The 27741-nt window shown below is 45.9% G+C and overlaps 1 protein-coding gene across 1 annotated transcript in view; it reads left to right on the top strand.

Moving 5' to 3' along the window:
• The window catches only part of TENM3 (teneurin transmembrane protein 3), a 622438-nt gene extending 595816 nt beyond the window's left edge, over positions 1 to 26622 (top strand). Inside the window, 6 exon segments of the mRNA XM_070364068.1 lie at positions 1870 to 2105; positions 11476 to 11772; positions 14679 to 16290; positions 19762 to 19892; positions 23041 to 23209; positions 23212 to 26622. Of these exon segments, the coding sequence (XP_070220169.1) occupies positions 1870 to 2105; positions 11476 to 11772; positions 14679 to 16290; positions 19762 to 19892; positions 23041 to 23209; positions 23212 to 23795 (3029 nt within the window). The 3' untranslated portion in view covers positions 23796 to 26622.
• The last annotated feature ends 1119 nt before the right edge of the window (positions 26623 to 27741 follow it).

Below are 27741 nucleotides of genomic sequence, written 5' to 3'. Positions count from 1 at the left end.
AGCACACACATACATATTTAAAATCACATAATATCTAAATATTTCTGTTGACCTAGAAATAGTCTTGTTTCTTTCCCACTTAATAAGTTAATTCTCACTCTCTACTTCTCTCATCAATCCCTTTTTACTTCAGTGTCACTGGCCATGGAAGGACAGCAGCGTGAGGCTAAGCACTTTCTGAATCCATGGGTGATGATGCAGTCTTTGAATCCACTTCTCATGCCATCACTGGAAATTTATACCAGATTCCAAGTATTTGTGTGATATCTGGGCTTTCCATTTTTTCATTCAGTATATGGACTTCCCTGGGGGTCAGATGGTAAAGAATCTGCCTGCAATGCAGGAGACACAGGTTCAATCCCTGGGTCAGGAGGATCCCCTGGAGAAGGGAATGGCAACTCACTCCAGTATTCTTGCCTGGAGAATCCCATGGACAGAGGAGCCTGGCGGGCTGCAGTCCATGGGGTCAAAGTCAGACACGACTGAGCAACTAACACTTATCACTTTCATGTAGGCATAAACATCCAATATCTCCATGAGAGCCTCCCACCATATTCCTTTTTGATGTAATCTTCAGGAACCCCATTTACAATGACCGCTGCAACTGTGAAGTCATTGCTCTAAAACTAATTGTTGAATCTGAGTTACACTTCAGATTATGGCTAGATTTATTTCCAGCTTGGGAAGATTCCCCTGGAGAAGGAAATGGCAACCCACTCCAGTATCCTTGCCTGGAAAATCTCATGGACAGAGGAGCCTGGGGGCTGCAGTCCATGGGGGTCACAAAGACTTGGACATGACTGAGTGACTAACACACTTACACAATATTTTATAGATTTGCGTTGTTGCTGGTTTTTTCTTTAGCCACACCTCCTGGCTTGTAGGATCTTACTTCCTCCACCAGGGATCAAACCCATGCCCCTTGCAATGGAAACACAGTGTCCTAACCACTGGACCACCAGGGAGTTTGAGTTAAACTTCTTTGACTCGTTTTTATTAACCAGCTCTGTCAGGTAATCTCTACAGTCATCTAAAATTACTGTTGCTTGAACTTATTGCTTCCCCAAATGGTCCTATGGTATTAAAATTCTTTAGTTAAGTCCATAACCTACAAAATGAGTGGGTGTTTTGTACAAAATATAAGGTGACTGCCTTTTTTAAAGTCAGTTTCGGGGGAAATAGCTCCTTATATATTTTTGGTGTGGAAAGTATAGATATTAAATCTTTTCAAAATGTCTTTAACAAAGGATAGATATAAAGATGGGTGTAGGAAGGGGTGTCTCTTAAGACCCTGAAGGTGAGACACAGGCTCCTAAAAGAACCCATATTATTCGGTTCTTTGCAAAACATTTACTGCACGTTCCACAGAGGCTGAACCGTCATCCGTTTTGTCAGGCACACGAGAAAAAGAAATCTGTTAAAGTGGAGAAGGACTTTACATTTTCCCCTAAAGGTTACCTTTAATATTCAGCCAAACCTGTTACATCAGGAGTTCCCAGGTTTTTTGGCATCAGGGACAAGTTTCATGGAAGACAGTTTTTTCCCCCAGACTGGGGGCCGGGGATGGTTTGGGGATGATTCAAGAGCACTACATTTATTGTACACTTGATTCCTATTATTATTATTATATCAGCTCCACCTCAGATCATCAGGCATTAGGGTCCTGGAGGTTGGGGAACCCCTGCACTATAGCATGAGATGCCGGAAATCAAAGTTGTTTGTTATTTTCTACAAGAATATCATTAAGTACTTTTTATTCCTTATCAATGGAGTCCCATCAGTGTTTTAGACATGCATATAACCCCACAACCAACCAAGTGTTCAGTCCACACCTATAGTTCATGTGTTCTGCGATTTTTTTTCTTCCAGACCAGTTAAGGAACAGCTACCAGATTGGTTATGACGGCTCCCTTCGTATCATCTGTGCCAGTGGTCTAGACTCGCATTACCAGACCGAGCCCCACATTCTGGCCGGCACCGCTAACCCAACAGTTGCCAAAAGAAACATGACTCTGCCTGGTGAAAATGGTCAGAATTTGGTGGAGTGGAGATTCCGGAAGGAGCAGGCTCAAGGCAAAGTCAATGTCTTCGGTCGAAAGCTCAGGGTAAGTCAGCGTCAGAGGGTGGTGATGGCCAGCCGGTCCTCTGCATCACTCAATGGCCTGTCCACCAGAGTGTGCCTGGGGCTCACCTGCTCATGCTCAGGGGGACACCTTACCTTACAGCCAGCCTTCAAGCCATCAGATTGCTCATAGTAAAAGCCAACTATTTGAAAAAAGGGTTCTCTCAATATAGCTTTGATTAAAAATCAAATTCTTTCCTAGGAAATTAGGATTTTGCATGTAAAATGTGTGAGTCACTCAGTCATGTCCAACTCTTTGTGACCCGATGAACTGCAGCCCACCAGGCTCCTCTGTCCACAAGATTCTCTAGCAAGAATACTGGAGTGGGTCATCATTTCCTTCTCCAGGGGATCTTCCCGACCCAGGGATTGAACCCCAGTCTCCTGCATTGCAGGCAGATTCTTTACCATCTGAGCTACCAGGGAAGATTTTGCATGTAGGATAGTCCCAAATAGCCTGGATGACAACTGATTCTTGTTTTACTAATATTACCTTAGTAATCTTATGCTTTTCCTTCACCCACTCAGGAGAGGTGACTTCGTAATGACATAGGGATGAGTAAGCATTGGCTGAAACATTGCAAGTATTCCAAACCCTAAATATGTATATTGAAAGACAGGGGGCTGGCCTTTGGAAGATGGAGTCTGCCTTTGCATTCTCAATATTTTTAAAGTACAGTGTGGGCTTGAGACGTCTCTAGTGGGAGAAGGCAATGGCACCCCACTCCAGTACTCTTGCCTGGAAAATCCCATGGACGGAGGAGCCTGGTAGGCTGCAGTCCATGGGGTCGCTAGAGTCGGACACGACTGAGCGACTTCACTTTCACGCATTGGAGAAGGAAATGGCAACCCACTCCAGTGTTCTTGCCTGGAAAATCCCAGGGACGGGAAGCCTAGTGGGCTGCTGTCTATGGGGTCGCACAGAGTCGGACACGACTGAAGCAACTTAGCAGCAGCTAGTGGTAGAGTGGTTGGGAACTTGGGATGTGGGTTCTATCCCTGGCAGAAGGCTAAAATCCCACATGCCTGCAGCCAAAAAACCGAAACATAAAAACAGAAGCAACATTGTAACAAAAATTCAACAGACTTTAAAAATGGTCCACATCAAAAAAAAAAAAAGTGTAATGTGGGCACACAGGAGATAACCAGCGTCAGAACCTACCTCCTCGCTATTGATGAAAAACCCAGACTTACCTTTTTTTTTTTTTTTGACTGTGCTGGATCATTGTTGCTGTGCGGGCTTTTCTCTAGTCGAAGCACACAGACTTCCACTGTGGTGGCTTTTCTTGTTGCGGAGCACAGGCGTTCAGGCTTCAGCAGTGGCAGCGTGTGGGCTCAGTAGTTGCGCTTTGCAGTCTCTAAGAGCGCAGGCTCCGTAGTTGTGGTGCACTGGTTGAGTTGCTCTGTGACATGTAGGATCTTCCCGGATTAGGGATCGAACCCATGTCCCCGGCATTGGCAAGCACATTCTTAACCACACAGCCACCAGGGAAGTCCCAGAATTACCTTATTTCTATGAGACACATGATAACATTGCTGATTGCTAGGGTAAATTGATCTTTGCAGAATGTTCTCTGTGTTGCCTTGTTAGGTGTTTTTATTCGTCCTTTTCATGCTGTGGACCAGATGCAAATAGAAAGCAAGCTGTGATTTATGACAGTTGTTCAGTAAAGACAATATAGATGAAGGACTAAAACACAGGTTACGAGGAACCCCCTTCAGGCCACTGTAAACTGAACCTGCTTCATTTTTTCTGTTAGTGAACAGATTTTTGTTTATCAGATAAATGCAGATAACCATTCCTGAAATTATTTCCCTTGCCTTAAAAAAAAAGCTACTCAAAATCAAGGAGAGAGAAGAAAACATGGAGTGTACCATTCATGTTCTAAGTTATTAGTATAACAGGCTAACATTATTCACCAGGCCAACTTCACAGTTAAGAAACAGCTGATATATTTTGGCCATTTCCAAGAAATAGAATAAAGTAAAAAAAGAATCAGTGATCAGATACAGGCTGTTCAGCTCACAGGTTATATTCCAGTTCCACTTCCATCGCAAGGCAGGAGTTTGGAACTCTAAATACATAATCTTCTGGAACCAAAGCTGTGGTCCCATCTTACCATCCCCCAGGATGCCCCAGCTCCAGGGCCCTAGACCCAGAGCTCTGGTGCACAGAAGCTGGGGAGGCTCAAGGGTTATCCTGAGAGAGAGGCAAGAAGAAAAAACAGAACATCAGAAAGAAGAACAAGATTAGCAGGGGGGTAACGTAACTGAAGGCAAAAGGAGAAGGGGGGTGCAGAGGATGAGATGGTTAGATGGCGTCACTGACTCACTGGACATGAGTTTGAGCAAACCCCTGGAGACAATGGAGGAGAGGAGCCCAGTGTGCTGCCGTCCATGGGGTGGAAGACTTGGGCAGGACTTGGTGACTGAACAGCAACAACAACGTGATGGTCAAGAAAACCAGCTCCAGGCTCGTTTCAGGGTCACTTGCAGAGGGCCTTGGTCAGTGGCCGGAGGCAGCTTCAGCTTCAGCATTTTTTTCCACTGAAGCAAGGCCTCGAGCTGCCGGCGTGTCTGTCTAATGCTGCTGCTGACCACTGCCCCAGCCCCTGCTTCCCTGGGCCGCTGCACACTGGAAGCTAGTTCCCAGGCTTTGTCTTATTTGACCATCCCTAAGCCAGGCATGGTGTGCCTACACACACACACACACACACACACGGAGGCACACCTGTACTCAGACACGGGACTTACTTTATCCAAAGACATAAAGGTCCTGCTCACATTTGTGCTCAAAAAGTATGAGTTCTAGATCAGGCTCCACTTCTTACTAAACTATACGGGAAAATTCTAACAGATATCTAACAGCCCTAACATCATTTTATCTGTATGATAGTATCTGTATCATGATAGCAGTACTATAATGTGCAGATATTCTAACATGATGGTGTAGACATGGTGTGTATATATTCAGTTGTGTCCAACTCTTTTTGACCCCACGGACTGTAGCCCACCTGGCTCTTCTGTCCATGGGATTTCCCAGGCAAGAATACCAGAGTGGGTTGCGATTTCCTCCTCCAGGGATCTTCCTGACCCTGGAGATGGAACCCGTGTCTCTTGCATGTCCTGCATTGGCAGGTGGATTCTTTACCACTGCTCCACCTGGGAAGCCCATAGACATGGTATAGACTATCTGTATTATGGATAAATATAACTGATTGCCTTACCCTGCTACAGTCTCACACAATTGCTACAGAATCAAGTGAGATAATGTGAAAGTCCTTTGAAAACAAAAGGCATGACTACATATTCTGTGACCCTAACCCAGAGAATCTGAACCACAGACACCAATAGTGAAGAAGAGCAGAGGAAAAAATCTGATTATAAGTCTCTGGTTCTCAGTCTGATTCCAAGTGAGTCTTCCTTTGGGAAGGAAGAGACCAGTGCACACAGGCACGGGTGTTAGTTTCTTTCTAAATAGCTGAACGACAGTGCCTCGGCAGGCCATTTCAGAAAATCCAGTATTTAAGAATGGCCTGTTCAGTCACACTGAAAGACTTCCAGCTGATCTGTGTGATGGCTCACGTGGAGACGGCACCAAGATCGCAAGGGAAGGTTTCTTATTTTCAAGATAAGCTTGGATGTGCCAGCCATGCCTGGTCATTCCACCCCTCTGTAGATCCTAAGAGAGGAATTCCAGGGAGAAAGAGATGATCTGGAAATCTGGTTGGAGGACCGGACCTGGAGTCTACGCAAGTGGGCTCTTTACCACTTGGGCTGCTCGGGAGGGCGTCTCCTCTCTTACCTTTCCTTATCTTCTAGCAGAAAGTGCTTTTTGTTTTGAAGCCCTGACCCATGGGTGGGCAGTCAAATATTTATTCAATAAATGAAAGAATGAGAAAGAGCCAGGCTTAAAATATGGATTATGTTATTGCCTGTAGGTCTTTCTGAGAGAGAAGCTGTAGGAATAGCACCTCCTCACCAACATCTGACTGCAGGAAGCAAACCTATCTCTAGATCGAACAGATTACATGGGTTTAATAGATAGAACACTGGATGCAGTGGCTTTAAAAAAAAAAAAAGGCAAAGAGGAGAAAAGGAAAAATTATAAAAGAAATGAGCAACGTGAAAAGCATTTTCTGTGAAACTATATTAAGAGGAAAAGGGGTTGGAGATATAGGAATAACCAGCGGAGGAAATCATGGAAAAACAGAACAAAGATTTGACAATTCCTTAGCTCACATGTTTGTACCTACATATTTGTTTTTTTAGAAAGACCTGCATAATAGTTGTTTGTTTTTAATAGTCCTGATTTTTGTCAGTGGTTGAACTTGCAATCAGCCTTTGAGCAATTCCCCCAAATTATAATGGCATCTGAATAATGAAAAGTCACCTTCTAGGGGGTTTCCCTAGTGGTCCAGTGGTTAAGACTTCACTTTTCAGTGCAGGGGCTGTTGGTTCAATCCCTGGTCTGGGAGGTAAGATCCTACATGCCTCATGGCCAGAAAACCAAAACATAAAGCAGAAACAATATTGTAACAAATTCAGTAGACCTTAAAAATGGTCCATGTCAAAAAAAAAAAAAAAAAACCTAAACTTACCCAGAATTCTTATCCTTAAAGGAAAACATTTAGTGAATTGTTTGAAAAAGAAATTCTCAGAAGTTGAAAGCCAAAGCGGTATTTCAAGGCATACCTAGACGTGATAGCTCCGAAGACCGTTATGTAACTTACTATGCCGTCACGTGTGTGTGGCATCCTTGTGTCTCACTGTATAATCTGAGCGCTGGGGCCTGGAGGGGGCCATGCAGAGCAGTTGGCACTTCTGACCTGTGGAGGGGGGGCAAAACCATCTGCACACAGTTGACGTTCTAACAAGGACCCCAGGGAGGCGAGATACTGTCACCCACATGGCAGGTACCCGCATATGGTCTGATCGTGCCCTGTGTTGTCAGACAGACAGACACTGTTTCACTTGTTTGAGCCTCAGTTTTTCAAGCCTTCCAGAGGGAACATAACTCCCTCCCCTCCTGACATCAAAGGGACATTGTGATTAACTGCCACCACGCTGGACCTGATCTTTGAAAATGGAGATTTTTCTATGCTTAGCTCAAAGAAACGCTGTACATCACAAAGGAATTCATGGTGGCCTCTTACCTAGTCACAACATTTGGATTCACTTTGATGTAGCTGAAGGTATTTAAACAACTACATAGGCTTTTCATCTTAGGTGAAGTATACGATGTAATGATGTATTTTAATGTTATTTATTAAAGGCCTCTGGGGTCTGGAACAATGCTAGCCCTTTATGACTGTCAAAACAAGTTTGCAGAATTGCCATGGTTCATACAGGTGTAGTTAAGTGGGATTGTGTCTCACTGTGTCTGCAACTGCCAAAGGAGAACGTTAGGGCCTTGGGGGAGGGGGCGGAGCGCCGTATTTCTCTGATAATTAGTGATGTTGAGCATCTTTTCATGCGCTTCTTGACCATCTGTGTGTCTTCTTTGGACAGATGTCTATTTAGGTCTTCCACCCATTTTTTGATTGGGTTGTTTGCTTTTTTGACATTGAGCTCCATAAGCTGTTTGTATATTTTGGAGGTTAATCCTTTGTTTGTTGTTAGTATCGTCTGAAACGTTACATATTGAATAACAGTGGGTGGTGTCTGGAAATAGTAAGAACAGTGAAAACCTTGGCTTGGGTTGGAGTGTGGAGAAAAACAGCCACATTCTAATTCTTTCCTCAGCTCTTCAGTTGGAGGACCCAAGAAAGCCATTGGTCAGGATAAGAGGAAAATGTTAAGTGCTTTCCAGACGTTTGGTCTCATGGCGTTTCGAGGTGTTTCCGTATGTGATGTGCTTGGTGTGGCGGCTCACAGGATGGCCGTGTTAGACGCTCTAGACGCTTCAGTGTGGTGTAGTCATAGTCCCAAACCAAGGAGACGAATTGGAAGCAAGCCCCATAGCAGGGTGCAGGCCTGCAAAGAAGGGGTCCCAGACCTGTCTTTAGGCCCTTCTACCAAAAGGCCCTTCTAGTCCAACGGTCCTACCAGATCTGCAGGGCAGATGTTCTGTTATGCTCTATCCAGAGGGAACACCGTGGAGACAAGGAGGAATCAGGAAGGCGATAAAGATCCGATATACAAATTAAGATGAATGCAAGGAAATCACAAAAAGGTGGGGCAAGGCCATGGGCCGCACCGTCCACAGACACCCACTACACAGGCGGTCTTGCTTGGCTATTCGCAGCCTGGAATACCCCGAGGAAGGGCAAAGGAGGGCAAGCCTAAACACTCTGAGGCTTACGTTTCCCTCTCAAGTCACGACGTGAGGAACATAAGAGCCCTCAGAAACAGTTTAAACTGTGTGAAGCCGCTTCTCCCGGCATCACTTGTGTGCTCAGTCGTGTCCAGCCCTTTACGATCCTATGGACTGCAGCCCGCCAGGCTCCTCGTCCGTGGGGATTTCCCAGGCAAGAATACTGCCGTGGGTTGCCATGCCCTCCTCCAGGGGATCTTCCCAGTCAGGGATCAAACCCCAGTCTCCTGCATTGCAGGCAGCTTCTTTACCATTTGAGCCACAAGGGAAGCTCAGGCATCATAAGTGTGCAAATAAAAGCTGAAGAGCTGAATTCTGCCAGTCCATTATTGAGCTAATTTGATATCAAATCAAATCTGTAAATTTGTAGACTTCAAAATGTATCTTTGTAACATTAGCCAGTAGCTTCCTTCCAGGGTACACAAAGCATTCGGCAAGCGGTGCCTTCATCAGGCTTTTTCCAAGACAAAGTTGTAAAGTCTCACAATTCACAGAAGGCTGAGCTACTAATCTGCAGACACTTCCACTTGGGAAAACGGAAGCCCAGAAAGCCTTCAGCTCGTGGGTCAGAATCATATAAAATGATAGCTCTGAGAACCTGTTCCAAAGAGAAGGGAAGGGTCAGTATATATGTGACTTTGGAGAAGGGGGAATACAATACACGCAGTCAAGCACATATTTTTCCAGAAGGTTTCTGCTAGTCACAAGGAGCAGACGTCACCATGAAGGAATTTAGTGCTTTTCTAGATATGAGGAGATGCAAGAATTGGGTTCATAAAATCAGCCCCTGAGAGTATCTTTCTGAAGACCTGTCCTGCCAGATTTTCCAGAGCATAGTGTCTCATTTCTGCTCTCCACCCTGAACTCCTTTCAGGAGATGTTGAAGGTCAGAAGCTGAAGTAGCACATGATTTAATCCTTGTAAGAGGTAGATAGCAAATGCCCAGGGTTTCCGTGGGGACTCAGACCATAAAGGATATGCCTGCAATGTGGGAGACCCAATTCAATCCCTGGACTGGGAAGATTCCTCTGGAGTAGGGCATGGCAAGCTGTTGCAGTATTCTTGCCTGGAGAATCCCATGGACAGAGGAGCCTGGTGGGCTACAGTCCATGGGGACGCAATGAGTTGGACATGACCGAGCAACTAACACGTACACATGGCAAGTACTAATTTGTAGTTGACACTCCATTCCAACCTCTTTATTTACAGAGAGACGAAACAGACTCTGAGGGCCACGAGCCCAGAGTTGTGCAGCTCCTAGCCCCTGTGGGTGTGGAAATGGGGCTTTCAGATTCTTGGGTTCCTCCTCCAACACACACACACACATGCCCACACCAATGCATACCAGTTGCTCTGTGGTCCAGAGTTGTTTTCTTTTTCCTACATCATGCGTGCGTGCTAAGTGGCTTCAGTCGTGTCCGACTCTGTGACCCTAGGGACCGTAGCCCACCAGGCTCCTCTGTCCAAAGGATTCTCCAGAATACTGGAGTTGCCATGCCCTCCTCCAGGGGATCTTCCTGACCTAGGGATCTACAATGACAGAACTGAAAAATTAAGATCTCCTGACTTCATCCGGGCTCCGCTTTCTCATATGCTGTGGATCATCTCTCTGGGTATTTTTCCCCCAAAATCACTTTGCCTTTAGGCATAAACTTCTTTTGAGCTGGTATCTTTACCTTTCTGTGGACTTCACAATACTCCCCTTGAAGAGCTAATTGGAAGAGTTCAAATAAAAGCTTAGGGAGTATTTTTTCATGGGTCTTGTTTAATGGCCATGATAGAAGACACAAATATTTATCCCAGATTTACATAAACATACATGTATATTTTATAGGTACGTAAATATGTATTTACATGTATTGGTGTGGTGTGTGTATGTGGTGTTGTTCACTTGCTTTGCTGTGAACTTTTTGACCCCATGGACTGTAGCCCACCAGGCTCCTCTGTCCATGGGATTTCCCAGGTAAGAATATTGGTGTGGGTTGTCATTTCCCTCTACGGGGTGTGTGTGTGTATAAGTGATCACCTGGAGTTGTCCATTTTGAAGGTTCTAGCCAGGACATGGTCAATTAAGGTTAAGATTTCCCCATTTAACTTGTAAGAGTCTGAGCAGTTGAGGAGCATTTTGTTATGGAGAAGCCACCATTATCACAAAGGGGCATAGAAAATCAAAGAATGGACTGGCCCTGGCCTTCTGCAAACCCTGTAGACCGTCTATAAAGCAGAATTTAACCAAGGCCACGTGTCCACCGTAGCAACAAACGCCGGCTGGTGTGCACCTTGGATCACAGACAGTAACAGCCAGATGTAGTTGTGGATTCTGGGCATGGCACAGAGCCCCACGGAGTTCCTAGAACAACATGGGGCTCGATTTGTAAAGTAAGCACGGTGGTCAGACTGTGTAGATGTGGGAGTGAAGGATCTGAAGTCCTTGCCAGTTAACCAGATGTTATCAAAGAAAAAGGCATTCCAAAAACTTGTGACATTTCAGCACTCAGCCCAAAGCGAGGATCGTGTTTGTAACCTCCTGCTATTTAAACTGATTAATAATTTACAGTAATGTGGACTCCAGCTTCTACTTAACTGTTCTTCAAAGGGCTAGAATCACATTTACCACCGTTTTATTTAATGTAGCCATGATTAATCTAGTGAACAGTTATTTCCCAGTGTCTTCTGGGAGGGCGGGGCTTTGAGTAATTTGCAGCAATGTCAGGCTTACCACCTTCCTATCTTCTGAGCAAACTTGAAAGCAAATACATCTCGGCATTTTTCTTATCAGTTGCTTAAGTTTACAAAATTTAATTGAAAGGGTTTTGAACAAACGCCAGGCTGTCTCTCTGCTTAATGAAACCTTTTAAAAGAGCAGTTAATCTACTGCCTTGCACTTGTACCCAAGAAGTTGCTAAATTAATTTACTGACAAAGAGAATCAATCATCATAAATGGTGTTTAAACAATAGCGGGGACCCTGAAGAGTAATAAGGGGCTGGTATTGGAACAGCGTGATTTATTTTATCATCTTGTTTGTGTTGTACCAGGTTAATGGCAGAAACCTCCTTTCAGTTGACTTTGATCGAACAACAAAGACAGAGAAGATCTATGATGACCACCGTAAATTTCTCCTGAGGATCGCCTATGACACGTCAGGGCATCCAACTCTCTGGCTGCCGAGTAGCAAGCTGATGGCCGTCAATGTCACCTATTCGTCCACGGGTCAAATTGCCAGCATCCAGCGAGGAACCACCAGCGAGAAAGTCGATTATGACGGACAGGGCAGGATTGTGTCCCGGGTTTTTGCTGACGGTAAAACCTGGAGTTACACGTACTTGGAAAAGGTACGCTGCAGCCAGAGAGCCTGCAAATTGCCCAGGCGCACTGTGGGGTGGGCGGGGCGGGGGCGGGGCCACCAGGACTTGACTCAGTTCCATTTACTATTCCGAGCATCCATATGTAAGTCAGGGCCATAGAGCGCGGAGGAACCTGCACATCAGCCCCGGTGCTTCTCCTTAGTGAAGTTCGGCTCTCTGAGACCCTTTTACATGACTTATGCTGGAAACAACCACCACCACCGCCCACCTGCCAAGCTCATCCGTCGACAACATTCACACATTAGACCCTGAGCTTGTAAGTCATTTGTAAATCATCTCAGCGCGAGCTTTTTCATTTCAGACAGCGCCTTACACGTTCGCACAGTTAAAGCTGTCAGGTGTGTGTCGTTCCTGGCAGAGCTTCGACATAACGGTAAAAAGCCCATAGAGCCTATTTACGCATCAGTAACCAAAAGAAGCCGTTTTTTAAGCAAGCCCCATTTCCGGGCCTCTGGGCCCTCTCTCCTTTCGTCTGCACTGAAAGGGAACCCATGCTTAAGACAGATAACATGCTACCAAAAAAGATTGTGCAGGGCGCCAGGTTTCAGGTAGTGACCAGGGTTAAAAGGGAATGAAACCAAGAGGAACGGGGAGGACCACCTCCTTGTAATTCCTTTCTGAAAGAGCCAGAATCCTGCAGAGAGCATCTTCATGAGGCGTTTCATTCCCCTTTGAGATGAAGGTTCACCTTGGTTTTGAGTTCAGTGCCTCCCATCGCTCCCAACAATCCTCTCTGCCAGCAGCCACAGGGCCGCTGAGGCACAAGTGCCGCTCGTGAGCTCAGTCTGCCCTTCCTCGACTGTTTGGAGTGACCTCTGTCCTCCACACACTCACGTCTGCATCGCTGTCCCCCTCACACACCCCATCTTGCTCTCCCCCAGAGGTGCTCTGGACCAGCCTCGTGCATGTAAGTCAGCTCAGATAATTCTAGATGGACTGTACACGGACTCCTCTTCCTAAAGACCTGGTCAGGGAACTAAGATCTCTTGGCCAAAAATAAATTAATAAAATAAATTCCCAGACCCCCAACATTGAAAGTAGTGAGTGTAATGTGACTGAAAAGTCTTTAAAGGGAGCCAAGGGGCATACCACCAATAAGAGCCGCTGTCAAAATGACCCAGCCGTAACAGAAATCACCTTCATGTATCAACGGGTCAGAAAAGCCAACAAGCACATTCTCAGCATCTCTCCCAAATCCCTAAAACCCACCCAAAGTATTTCCATTTCCTCACTAGGACAGGCACCCTAAGCCAACGTGTATTCATGGCAAAGCAAGTAATATTTTACTACCTACATGATTCTGCTAAGTTGCTTCAGTCATGTCCAACTCTGTGCGACCCCATAGACAGCAGCCCACCAGGCTCCCCTGTCCCTGGGATTCTCCAGGCAAGAACACTGGAGTGAGTTGCCTTTTCCTTCTCCACTGCATGAAAGTGAAAAGGGAAAGTGAAGTCACTCAGTCGTGTCCGACTCTTAGCGACCCCATGAACTGCAGCCTACCAGGCTCCTCCATCCATGGGATTTTCCAGGCAAGAGTACTGGAGTGGGGTGCCACTGCCTTCTCCATACCTGATTCTAAGTGACTGCAAGCAGGGCCCTGTGAATTCAGCAATGGTCCAGGCCTTCCTTGGAAGAACACAGACCATTAGCAACAAGTCTCAAGACACTGGTCACACAACCTGCACACAAAAATTGCCCCTAGATGTGCCTATGGAGGAGATCCTGCAGAAGCCTGAGTCAGACAAACTGCATTTGAAAAACAGTGGACGATAGAAGCAGTGAGCCTAGACAAGGGGTTATGCACTTTTATGTCAAAAGCAAAGAGTACATCGCAGTGTGGGAGGGAGAGAGGGGGGGTCAGCTCCTAATCTGACCATCCACCCAGTTCGGCCATCACTCCATTTGGTCTAACAGGGTTTAGAGGGAGCCTCCCAGAGGAAAGAGCTGCCCTCATTCTGTACCACTGCAGAGCTACCAAACCAGCCTCCAGGTTGACCTTCTCTCCCTTGGCCTAATAAACTGTCTTTTGTCATTCTGAAATCACTTGAAGAATAAGCCAAGCTTACTTTGAGTCATATATTTATTCACCTCATAATTTAGCACCCAAGCAGTGTATAGCCCAGAAACCATCCTTACTGCACCTAAGGGACAAGTCAGATTTGGTTCTTATGAAAAGATTTCATTGTCATTTCAGATGTCATGTAAAGAATTTGCAAACAAAAAACCATCTCTGGATCCATATTCCTAATAAGAGCATTGACAGCTCTTATTCACCAAGCGATTAACCAAGCAGTGTTGCTGATGATGCTGTATGTACACACAATCCCTTTAGGGGCTAATTTTATGTCTCTTCTTTATAAAATAAATATTTTGAATGCTTTGCTCATCCTCCAAGTGCACTGGAAATTCAAGCATGATTTGAGTGGCTCCTCCATGAAATGTTTGGGGAAAAGCCACCTTACTAAATAATTGCTAATTATGGACAGGACTGTACTTCCCATATGCTGTTTTCCCCATGAAATATTGTCTTTGAAGCAGCTTTGTTCATGCTTGTATTATGACTTATCCAGATCCATTGATGACCTGCTGCTTGGCTGTGAATGCCTGTGATACAAAAAAAAAGTCTGATCCTGACAAGTAACCCATTATGAGAGTTGAGGCACTCAGTGAGAAACCGCTGGCAATTAAGCATCCAGGCAAATTAGGCAGGAAATCGTTAAGGACAGGGAAGGTCAAGGAGAACTCAATTAAAACGAAAATCATTTTCTCAGGCGGACTATTTTTGCGTCTTTGTGGTCACTACATCTACTTTTACTCCCCCCGTCCCAACCCCATTCGCAAATATCGGCTAATGGCATGCTCCCTCTTTACAGTCCATGGTGCTTCTGCTCCATAGCCAGCGGCAGTACATCTTTGAATACGATATGTGGGACCAGCTCTCTGCCATCACCATGCCCAGCGTGGCTCGCCACACCATGCAGACCATCCGCTCCATCGGCTACTACCGCAACATATACAACCCCCCGGAGAGCAACGCCTCGGTCATCACCGACTACAATGAGGAGGGGCTGCTTCTGCAGACGGCTTTCCTGGGGACTAGCAGGAGGGTCTTATTCAAGTATCGAAGGCAGACCAGGCTCTCGGAGATCTTATACGACAGCACGCGGGTCAGTTTCACCTACGATGAGACGGCGGGAGTCCTCAAAACGGTAAACCTCCAGAGCGATGGCTTCATTTGCACCATTAGATACAGGCAGATCGGCCCCCTGATTGACAGGCAGATCTTCCGCTTCAGCGAAGATGGGATGGTGAACGCGAGATTCGACTACAGCTATGACAACAGTTTTCGGGTGACCAGCATGCAGGGTGTCATCAATGAGACTCCCCTGCCCATTGACCTCTATCAGTTCGATGACATTTCGGGCAAAGTGGAGCAGTTTGGAAAATTTGGCGTCATCTATTACGATATTAACCAGATCATTTCCACAGCTGTCATGACTTACACGAAGCACTTTGATGCCCACGGCCGCATCAAGGAGATTCAGTATGAGATATTCAGGTCGCTCATGTACTGGATTACAATTCAGTATGACAACATGGGTCGGGTGACCAAAAGAGAGATTAAAATAGGGCCCTTCGCCAACACCACCAAGTACGCTTATGAGTATGACGTCGACGGACAGCTCCAGACGGTCTACCTGAATGAAAAAATCATGTGGCGTTACAACTACGACCTGAATGGGAATCTCCATTTACTGAATCCGAGTAGCAGCGCGCGGCTGACCCCGCTCCGCTACGACCTGCGAGACAGGATCACCCGGCTGGGTGACGTTCAGTACCGGCTGGATGAAGATGGTTTCCTGCGCCAGAGAGGCACCGAGATCTTCGAGTACAGCTCCAAGGGGCTTCTGACCCGAGTCTACAGTAAAGGCAGCGGCTGGACAGTGATCTATCGTTACGATGGCCTGGGGAGACGCGTGTCCAGCAAGACCAGTCTGGGACAGCACCTGCAGTTTTTCTATGCGGACCTCACTTACCCCACCAGAATTACTCACGTCTACAACCACTCAAGTTCGGAGATCACCTCCCTCTATTACGATCTCCAAGGACATCTCTTTGCCATGGAAATCAGCAGCGGGGATGAATTCTACATCGCGTCGGACAACACAGGGACACCACTGGCTGTTTTCAGTAGCAACGGGCTTATGCTCAAGCAGATTCAGTACACCGCCTATGGTGAGATCTATTTTGACTCCAATATTGACTTCCAGCTGGTAATTGGATTTCACGGTGGCTTGTATGACCCACTCACAAAATTAATCCATTTTGGAGAAAGGGATTATGACATTTTGGCAGGACGGTGGACAACACCTGACATAGAAATCTGGAAAAGAATTGGGAAGGACCCAGCTCCCTTTAACCTGTATATGTTTAGGAATAACAACCCAGCAAGCAAAATCCATGATGTGAAAGACTACATCACAGGTAAGCAGAATTGTTTTTCCTTTCCAAGTACTGAGTTAATCATTGAATCCATAAAATAACTGCTGGGGGTTTAACTTGATGCCTTCCTTCTGCAAAATCAAATGTCTTTTAAAAAAAAATCAAATGTCTAATGTTTTCAATGAAACCAAGGAGAAATCAACAGAGGGACACTAGGCATAGTTTGTTACTGCCTGTTCTGCCGGCCAGCGCCCAAGACCACAGGTTTTCTGAAATGACATGGAATCTAGGCATGCCATTTGAAGGGAAGGGACACGGGAGGTTGCAGAAAACATGAACTTGAAGCCCGCAAATCGGGGTTCCAATCTGAATGCCTCTCCAACAACAGGTCATGTGGCTTTATAGACAAGTCACATGACTTTATGAGTCTGTTTCCGTAACAATAAAATGGGGACAGCAATCCTACTTTGTGGTATAAAATACAATAACATGCAATTCTGCTTTAAGTAGCAGTGGGAAAAAAGTGAAAGTGTTAGTCACTCAGTGGTGCCCGACTCTTTGGACTGCCATGGACCGTAGCCCACCAGGGTCCTCTGTCCATGGGATTCTCTAGGCAAGAATACTGGAGTGGGTAGCCATTCCCTTCTCCAGGGAATCTGCCCTACCCAGGGATCGAACCCAGGTCTCTTGTATTGCAGGCAGATCCTTTACCATCTGAGCCACCAGGGAAGCCCAAGCAAAACTGTAGTTCTCTGTAATAACCTTCATTACTCTTTATTGAGGTAACACTGCTTGATAACATTGTATGTTTCATGTGTACAACATTATGTTTCTACTTCTGTATACACTACAGTGTACCATCCAAAATTTATTCAACATCTGTCCCCAGAGAGCTGATGCATTTAATCCACTTTGTCCCTCCCTCCACCTCCTTCCCCCGGGTAGCCACTACTACTCTGGTCTCTACTGCATGCTTGGTTTGATCATTTGTTTCAGAGGAATTAGGGAAATACCCTGGGGGTCCAATGGTGAAGACTCTACACTTTCGCTGCTGGGGACCCAGGGTTCAATCCCTGGTCAGGAAACTAAGATCCCACACACCACGTGGTGCAGCCAAAAACAAACTGTTATACAAGTGAAATCATACAGCATTGGTCTTTCTCCACCTGACTGACTTCACTTTGCATAATATCCTCAAGATCCATCCATGTTGACATACACCGATTCTTCCTTATCCAGTCATCTATGGATAAGCACTTAGGGCGTTTCCTTGACTATTGTAAGAATGCTGCAGTGAACACAGGGTTGCATATATCTTTTCAAATTAGAGTTTTTGCATTTGGGGGATAACTAGCCAGAAGAGAGACTGCTGGATCACATGGGAATTCTGTTCTTAACTTTGTGAGGAGCCTCCATCCTGCTTTCCTTGGTGGCTGCACAAGTTTACACTCCCACCCACAGTCCATGGGGCTTCCCTTTAGCGAGCAGAGATCTCCACTCATCCTCGGCCCCAGGGACGCTGAGCCCTTCTGTTTCCACTTTGTTCCTGAGTTACACTGCCATAATTAACCCCCTTGTTTATGCTTCCTAGAGGAAGGTTATTCCCTGTTTTCTTTTTCTGTGTTTGGTTTGGGGTTTTCTGTTTTGTTTTGCCTTGTGTTAGATGCTCCGTCTGGCTGTCTCTCTCCTTGTTCAATATTTGAAGCATGCCAGGATGTTCTGTCTTCTCAGTTCTCAGTACAGCTCTCAAAATACTGCCCCTGTTCATTTTACATCTGCTTCCCGCTTCCGCACTCTCTCTCCAGCTTCGCCTAGCTCTCTCCCACACGAACCCGCTCCAAGTCCCTGCTGTCAGCATCCTGACTCAGCAACACCCAAATGGGCATTCTCCTTCAGGGTTCCCCAGGACACATCTGCATTCATGTCCCAGTATCTGGGCAGTAATCTTCAACATGTTAAGAGCCTCTGATTTTTCACTGCTTCACTGACATCGTTCATAGTAGGAGTACCTCTGCCCCCGTTCAAAAATTTTCTCTAAAACATAAACCACGCCCCCCAATCTTATGCACATGCGTGCGCGCGCACACACATATATATCACTTCTCTCCTATGCAGTGAACTTGGGGTTTTTCTCTCTCCTCCACCACCACCACCAGCCCTCCATTTAAAACAGGGATGGGACTTCCCTAGTGGTTCAGCAGTTTGGAATTTGCCTCGCAGTGCAGGCGACTCTGGTTCGATCCCTGGTTGGGGAACCAGGATCCCACATGCCATGGCACAATTAAGTGCTCTTGCCATAACTAGACAGCTCAGGCCACAGTGAAGGATCTTGAGGGCCACAACTAGGACCCGACTTGGCCAAATCAATATTTTCTTTAATTAAAAAAAAAAAGAGGGAGCATACCACTAAGTTTAGAGCCTATATGATGCCTGCAGAAAGGGACCTGCCAGCCTGACAGGTGTGAGTTGGTGCCCTGGAGAAGGAATCGGAGAGCAAGTGGCCTCCATCATTCTGATAAGCAGTCCCCCACTTCTTATTTAAGAGGTGTTGACAGTGGCTGCCCGAGAGGCTGGCAACCCACCGCTCCTGAATTCATCCTCTCCTAGCAACATGGACGCCAGGGAATGCCACAGCAGCATTTTTTGCAAAACATCAAAAGAGAGATGGAACAGCATAAAATATATTAGGTGAAATGCAATTTCAAATTTTCCAGCAATGTGCTTAATATATAAAATAATCTACACCCAACTGTACTCATAAAGCTGCAAGCCTGCTGAGTAGTTCTGTAACAGTATAACCTCCAAAATAGAATAAAAGCTTTATTCTCAGTGTAATGGCTTTTGGAGTCACATGGCAATATTTTAAAATACCATCTTAAAGGTTTCCAGCTTCTCTCCCTCAAAAGTTTGTCTCCACCTGTGCACAGTGAGCCTTTGAAGTCGGAACTGATGGGAATCAGAACTTTGTGCCCCTGGCTGGCTAGGCCAGCTTTTGGCATCCGTCTTTGATTAAGAGTTGACTGTTGATTTTCATACACTCGATGTGGGGTTTTTATTAATAGAAAATGGGTGGTGGAAACTTGCATATCCTTGGGCAGCCACTTTGGAAAGCTAATAACACAGGACTTCTAGTTAAGACCAGCCTTCACTAACTACAGATGTCATTTGTGTTCAACAACCATGTCTCTTTCACGCTGCTAGGCATTGTTATTCAACTTTTTTTTAAACACTATTACCAGCACGGGTTGCAAGTTCCCAGGTGGGACTGGGTACCCATCTGTCTAAGTGAGTCTCTATTATCCACACTGTCTGTAGCCCTTGCCTCACTTCCTCCTGCTACTGAAGTTATTTTTACCGTGTCTGAAAATAGTATTTTTAATTGTAGGGCAGAGGCAAACAGGAGCTCTTTCTCAGGTTATCGTTTGTGAAGGTGGGGTTTTCAGGTAAGGCTCTCAGTGTCGGAAAGCACAAAGTGAGCTCGGAAGTCTTTCATTTTGGACCTTCTTTTCCTAGATGTTAACAGCTGGCTGGTGACCTTTGGCTTCCATCTGCACAATGCTATTCCTGGATTCCCTGTCCCCAAATTTGATTTAACGGAGCCTTCTTATGAACTTGTGAAGAGTCAGCAGTGGGATGATGTACCGGTAAGAGACAAAAAGCAAAACTGTGGAAGGTGACGAAGGGCTTGCTTGTGCCTTACAGTCCCCTGTTTAATCAGACTCCCTGGGTACCAAAGGCCTTTTTTTTTTTTTTTTTTTTTGACTCAGGAAAGAAAGCACCATGTCTCTTGCATTTCTGTTCAGCAGACCAGGGGCCTGTGAAACAGGCTTCAGTCTGCTTTTAGTGATGCTAATAAAAACAGAAAGACATTATCAAACAGTAATAAAATATAAAAGCTCATTGTTGAGTGCAGGGTTTCTACAGAGAACCCCAGGAATGCACATTTATAAGATTTGGGACCTTAAGGCAAAGATACAATAAACAGGAGGGCAGGGAATTCATGTTACAAATTAGCAGCTCACAAACAGTGCCACAAAGTTCCACTTCTTTAAAATGTAGCCATGTTTTCAAGGGAAAAAACTTAAAAATAAAATGGCCTCTGGTAAAGCTCCACCTACCACTAGGTGCTTATGGAATTTTCCTGAAACTAACAGACCAGGAGGCCTGGAACCGTTCTGAGAAATAAAAGGAGAAAGAATGGAAAATTACGAAATCAAAGCTGCCATTTCACAAAATGACACTTTTTAATTCCCACCATTCAGAGATCAGAAAGGAACGCAACAACAAAATATCAGAATTTCTAGCTTAAAGCAAAAATAATTAAAGATCAAGAAACTGGGTTACCCCATAATGATAAGAAGAGAGCACAGTGTTTCTTAGGAAGATTAATTTCCCCCCTTGAGCAATTTCCTATAATCTCAATGAACTCGAAAAGGCAAGCCTGGCTAAAACACACACACACACACACACACAATGCCAATACCTCTGCTTTCTGGCACATGTTTCATACTTAAAAGCAATTCCTTTCTCAGATGTCGCCTTCACACTTAAAAGGCAAAACCCATTCAGTTTCCGGGATCTGGGAGCCATTTTAACATTTCTAATTGCAAATATACCTGCACTGATCAAGTGCCATGAAGACATCCCTAAGTTTGCTAATGCCTCTGAGCACGTAATAATTGCAGATGACTTTCCAACATGTCTGAAAACACTTAAGTCATACTGTACAAGTGGACTTGCCAACTTTTTTCCTAGGCAGCCTTTTCCATACAGTTCCGGTTCTCTGTCATGAGAAGTGCACCATAAGGACAGCTTAGGGAATCGCCAGCAAAGACATCAAGGATGCCTGGAGAACGGAAAAACAAATGTGTCTTTCACCACTGCAAACGGAACACATGCTTCCAATTGGGGAAAATGCTGGCCAGACGAACATCTGGTAGTCTAAGAGATGCCTGAGTTAAGATGCTCCCAATTAAAAACCCTTGTGAACGCAGAAGGCCCACTGTTCCTCAGTCTGCGAAAAATAAATGTTTTCCTAAAGCGATAAACACTCGTTGACAGCTGTCCCCACTGTGCGCTCATCCTGGCCCATTTCAGTCCGTCAGTTTTACAGTCAAATTCAGCTGAAAGCTCTGTTCACCAGGATACAGTACAGAGTTTACCTAAATTAAAGCACACGCCTGTTAAGTAAATTAAAGGCATGTGCTTTAAAGTGGGACTTTAGCTTAAAGTGGGACTGGGTGATCCAACTGGAGCACCCCCAGGCTTTCCAACCTTCCTTTGCATTTTGGCGCTTTCTCACCAGCCTCCCATGGAGAAAGCTGTTGAGATGGCCCATCTGGTAAGCTGGTTCCCCAAATGGGGTGAGCCTGGGAAAAGGGTATCTAGAAACGGAAAGAGAAAAGGCAAAAACCTGAATATTTCGCCTACCTTCATGTGTGCGGACTAAGTCTCTTCAGTCTTATAGGCTGCTTTGCGACCTTTTGGACTGTAGCCCACCAGGTTCCTCTGTCCATGGGATCCTCCAGGCAAGAACACTGGAGTGGGTTGCCATGCCCTCCTTCAGGGGATCTTCCTGGCACACGGATCTGAACCCAGTTCAGTTCAGTCGCTCAGTCGTGTCCGACTCTTTGCAAACCCATGAATCGCAGCACGCCAGGCCTCCCTGTCCATCACCAACTCCCGGAGTTCACTCAAACTCACATCCATCAAGTCGATGATGCCATCCAGCCATCTCATCCTCTGTCATCCCCTTCCTCCTGCCCCCAATCCCTCCCAGCATCAGAGTCTTTTCCAATGAGTCAACTCTTCGCATGAGGTGGCCAAAGGACTGGAGTTTCAGCTTTAGCATCATTCCTTCCAAAGAACACCCAGGACTGATCTCCTTCAGAATGGACTGGTTGGATCTCCTTGCAGGCCAAGGGACTCTCAAGAGTCTTCTCCAACACCACAGTTCAAAAGCATCAATTCTTTGGTGCTCAGCTTTCTTCACAGCCCAACTCTCACATCCATACATGACTACTGGAAAAACCATAGCCTTGACTAGACGGACCTTTGTTGGCAAAGTAATGTCTCTGCTTTTGAATATGCTATCTAGGTTAGTCATAACTTTCCTTCCAAGGAGTAAGCGTCTTTTAATTTCATGGCTGCAATCACCATCTGCAGTGATTTTGGAGCCCAAAAAATAGTCTGACACTGAACCCAAGTCTCCTGCAAATCCTGCATTACATGCGAATTCCTTACCATCGAGCCACCAAGGAAGCCCGTTTCACCCACATTCAGTTCAGTTCACTTCAGTTCAGTCGCTCAGTCATGTCCGACTCTTTGTGACCCCATGAATCGCAGCACGCCAGGCCTCCCTGTCCATCACCAACTCCCGGAGTTCACTCAGACTCACGTCCATCCAGTCAGTGATGCCATTCAGCCATCTCATCCTCTGTCGTCCCCTTCTCCTCCTGCCCCCCATCCCTCCCAGCATCACCCACATTAGAAACTATAAAGCTCTTGACACATACAATACATGATGGAGTTACCTCTTTTTACCTTTCAAAACATATTGGGATCAACTTGAGGGGAGCGGGTCTTGAGTGCATTCCTCCCCCCAGGGTTTTTTAGCCTTTTCATTTCTAAAGAAATTACTGAGGTTTTAATCAGCAAACCCCCGCCCCCACCCCACTCCCCCGCGTTTCATTTCTGCCCAGAACCAGAGCACTGCCCGGAAGCCTGGCTCCCTGGGGCCAGAAGAGCCCGACTGTTCTCTAACCCATCCTGCGGGTCTGTTTCTCTCTGCAGCCCATTTTTGGAGTCCAGCAGCAAGTGGCGAGGCAGGCCAAGGCCTTCCTGTCCCTGGGGAAGATGGCCGAGGTGCAGGTGAGCAGGCGCAAAGGCAGCGGCGCGCCGTCGTGGCTGTGGTTCGCCACGGTCAAGTCACTGATTGGCAAGGGCGTCATGCTGGCCGTGAGCCAGGGCGCGTGCAGACCAACGTGCTGAACATCGCCAACGAGGACTGCATCAAGGTGGCGGCCGTGCTCAACAACGCCTTCTACCTGGAGAACCTGCACTTCACCATCGAGGGCAAGGACACGCACTACTTCATCAAGACCAGCACGCCGGAGAGCGACCTGGGCACTCTGCGGCTGACCAGCGGCCGCAAGGCGCTGGAGAATGGCATCAACGTGACCGTGTCACAGTCCACCACCGTGGTCAACGGCAGGACTCGCAGGTTCGCCGACGTGGAGATGCAGTTCGGCGCGCTGGCGCTGCACGTGCGCTACGGCATGACCCTGGACGAGGAGAAGGCGCGCATCCTGGAGCAGGCGCGGCAGCGCGCGCTCGCCCGGGCCTGGGCGCGCGAGCAGCAGCGCGTGCGCGACGGCGAGGAGGGCGCGCGCCTCTGGACGGAGGGCGAGAAGCGGCAGCTGCTGAGCGCCGGCAAGGTGCAGGGCTACGACGGGTACTACGTACTCTCGGTGGAGCAGTACCCCGAGCTGGCCGACAGCGCCAACAACATCCAGTTCCTCCGCCAGAGCGAGATCGGCAAGAGGTAACCCCCGGGCCGGCGGCAGGGAGGCGCGCGCCGCCGCCACCACCCCTGCGGGGACCCGAGCCGGCGGGGCGCCACTTGCCCCTCCAGCCCCAGCACCCCCCATTCCCCCACCTCTGCTCAGAAATGTCTGTAGCACAATCCGAGGGGGGACTCTCCGGCACCGAAGAGCCTTCCGGGAGAACCAGACTGCTATTTTAAAAAATCCACACACACACACAAAAAGAAAACAAAAGACTTCCTTCTGAATGACCTTAAAAGGTGATCGGCTTTAAAGAATATGTTTACATATGCATATCGCTGCACTCAGTTGGACTGAAAGTATTCCAAGGAAAAACGGATCATTAAAGAAAGCGGCCCAAACCTTTTGCTTCTGGGCCATCTTGTTCTCTGAGGCACTGTATCTGACGAAGGTAGAAAGGCATACAGTGTTTCCAGGTATTACCGTTGTCGACCTTTGCTTACAAGAAGTAGTCTCTCTGCATAGGATGTGATATATATCTGTTAATTTTAAAATGTGGGGCAAAGTTACTGTTTCTAGACAACCCAACTGCTTTCCCTGTGCTGGTTTGTAAAAGGACATTGGCACACGTGACTTCTGCTGCCAGGGCGGGGATTTCTAAGGAATTTTACAATGCTCATGTGGTTTGCCTTGGGGGGAAGAAAACTGGCAAATAGAATCCTTGTCACTGATAAGCAAAGGAAACCCTGATTTTTTTGTAAATTATGTGAGACAAGTTGTTTATGGATTTTTATATGAATTACAATTTACTGTACATCAGATATTAGTCTCAGAGGAGTTAATTTATGTAAAGTGTTTAAAAAGTTTATACTTAAAAAATAAAACGATAAAAACATGTGAACTGTGTGATTTTTTTAAAAGGATTGCACCTTTTGTTATCTGTTATAGCTGTACAGTATAAATTATTATATTGTAGAGATATAACGACTTATGCCTATAATGTCCAGATGTGTTAATATTTTTGTATTAGGTTGAAAAACAAAACAAACAAACAAAAAACGTGCAACTTTCTATCACTAGATGGATAGACTGTGCGATCCTCCGTGGGTGGCTAATCAGAGACCTCCTTTCTCCTCCTCCTCTTTTTCATCAGGCCAGTGTCCTCAACCATTGTCAGCTAAGAGGCACGGTAGAAAACTAAGGCTGGTGGAATGTAACGGAAGCCACGAAACACAAACCCAAAAATACATAAAACAGCGCAGGAGGCATTGTCCCTCTCTCCGCCCCTAAAAAGTCTATGGGGGAGTTGATACCATTAACCCCAGGGTTTTACTGTTACCTTCCTTGAAGCCTCTTTTCATGATGGAGGCGCAAGACCCCCATCAGATGCTTTGTGAGCGGGAAAGGAGCTAATGTAGTTAGTCGTCACCTTAAACATGTCTCAAGATCTTGGCAAGCTAACAGAAACCGAGCTGCGGTGAGACACCCAGACAGACAGGGAAGGTCAGGGTCACTCAGCTAGTCTCAAGTTTGGACCCTCAGGTCACAAAGAGGGACGAAAGGGGAGATCAAAAGCTCCCGTAAGCCCAAACGACCCAGCCAGCTCGGAGCTGGTTTGAATGGCAGCCTCTGCTGTGTCTCGGGGAAGCTGGGGGTGGCGGATCCCGCTGGAAGTGAACTGAGAGCCGTGCCCTCCTGCCGCCCGTGTGCCAGCGCGCCAAGCATCTGCGCTTCCTTGCGGCTCAGCCACTCTGGCACGTCTCTTTCGTGAGCACTAAATTCAGCCACAAAAATATTTTTAGAAAACCTTTCTCAGTTCATTGAGCTATAGTACACACTGTTTTCCTCTATGTATAATGGTGATAAAACATAGCAAGTGAACATGTCGTAAATATAAAGGTTCAAGTGATGTATTGAAAATTAATTTTCTAACTGCTTTGTATGTATCACATACTCTAAATTGCACAGTAGGCGTGTTTATTAAACAGATGGGCTGGGAAAGTTTCAAAATAGCTACTGAATTTACAGTATCAGTGCTATTACTGTCTTTGTGTATTTGGTAGAGCATACCGAAGTAATTAATCTTCTAATGAATGCTGATATTTTATTAGAATGAAAGCACAGATTAGCAGTAATATTTTTTATCCTGGAAATCCTCTGGCGAGTATTATGAAGCCCCAGTTTAGACAACTCTTGAGATTTCAAACCACATAAACATGGCTCTGTTTTACATTTGATTTTCTGTTAACTTAGGTGTTTGCAGTTCTGTTCCATGGCATTTTTGCAGGGCTGTATTTAGCATGCTGTAAGTACTTTTGGTTGAAATAGGCTCTGAGTCTACATTCTCAGAAATATTTCAGATGTATTGACCATGAAAAAAGCTTGTACCACATGACGGAAGTAAAATCATAACCTTATCCTCCTCTTGACGTGGACTGGTCCTTCACACTGGCACCAGTAAATAACAGATTTGGAGTCTTCTCCTGGTGCTTATTTTAGGTGAAGTCAAATCAACCCAATTAGTGTCTTGTTAGTGGGTATAATGAGCCTATTTCTTTCTAAAAAGACTTGTGATCTGGACATGCTTTTACAAGAAATAGTGACCTTGGGGAATATGTAAACAAAAGACCTTTTTCTAAGAGTTGGGAGGGTGGGAAGGGGGCTGTATAATGAAAAGAATTAGCTTACAAAAAAGAAATTGATATTCAAAGTATTTTAGGCAAAGCCAGTCAAAATGCTTTCATGATATTTTGAGATGTAAATTTTGTCTGATTTGTATTGTTCTTTTCATTTGCCTTCTTAACTTTATATGTGACCTGAATTTTCCATAACTTGATGACTATAGATTGCATCTAGGCATTCCAATAAAAGCCAACCCAATGTGTGTGTGTTTTATATATATTTTTTAAAAATATCTTGGGCCAGCCAGGATTCCTTTTGTGTTTTGGGGGTGGAAGATGCAAATAGATGCAGTTGCTGGGGTATTGATTCGTCTGCAACCCAGTTGATCATACCTTTTCTTTTCTTTTCTAATTGTGGTGTCCGCTGGCCAGACAGCCTGTTCGTCAGTGTGCCATTCACAGAAAACTCTTTCCATGGCCTACTTTAGAAAAAATGTTAAATGTACCTTTACAAAGCCAAACCTCATCACCGTGAAGAAGGAGGAGGAAAAAGATGCTGCCCATTACTCCTTGAGAGCAGGCCCCGTTCCTGTGATCCTGGCAATAAGTGCTTAATTAAAACACCTGATTAGAATAATCAGTTTGGGCCTGATAGTCTCCTAGCCTCCTGGAGATGTCTAAATCTACATATAGACTGCCTGATTAGGGGATGCTTAGGTCAGCAGTTTCAGCCTGGCCGGCCAAGGCTTTGATTTTAGTCTGAAAAGGCAGGCTTCATCATCCTTGCTTTGCAGTGACAACCTCAACCTGATAACATGTTGATCCAGGAAGAATCAGGTCACTCCACTCAGCCAAAGGGTCTATTTCTTTTTTCTCCTCTTATTAGAGATTAACCCTCAAATAGGGGGTGGGGGGTGCAGAAAAACACATGCGAATTGCTGCTTTCATTTTCCACACCGCTTTCCCCAGAGGTCATGTCTGAACGAACGCAAAGAAAAATGTAGGTGAAAATTGTTTCTTTGTAGCAGAATTGTCTGGGCATGGAATACGCAGCTGCGCCTCCTGTGAGATGCGCCTTCAGATGTTAACATGCTGCACACGTGACATAATCACTGGATGTGGTTTTAAGTAACGGTCCCGCACATACGTATGACGCCTGCTCTCAACACCAGTCCCCAAGCACTTTAAAGATGATGGAAGGTTTCTGTCTTTGATGCCGCCCTAACCAAGCCCACCACCCTCTCTGTGGGCCACCTTTTCTTTCTCCTTCTGTCTTGGCCTGCTCCCAAATGAAGCTGCTTCTCTCACCCGCTGAGCAGGAAATCTGTTATGTGAGATGCTCTAGAAATGGAGGACTCCAAAAGAGG

This window comes from Bos mutus, chromosome 27 (genome assembly GCF_027580195.1).
Source record: "Bos mutus isolate GX-2022 chromosome 27, NWIPB_WYAK_1.1, whole genome shotgun sequence".
NCBI classification, from domain to species: Eukaryota; Metazoa; Chordata; class Mammalia; order Artiodactyla; family Bovidae; genus Bos; species Bos mutus.
This window is presented reverse-complemented; position numbering and strand designations above follow the sequence as displayed.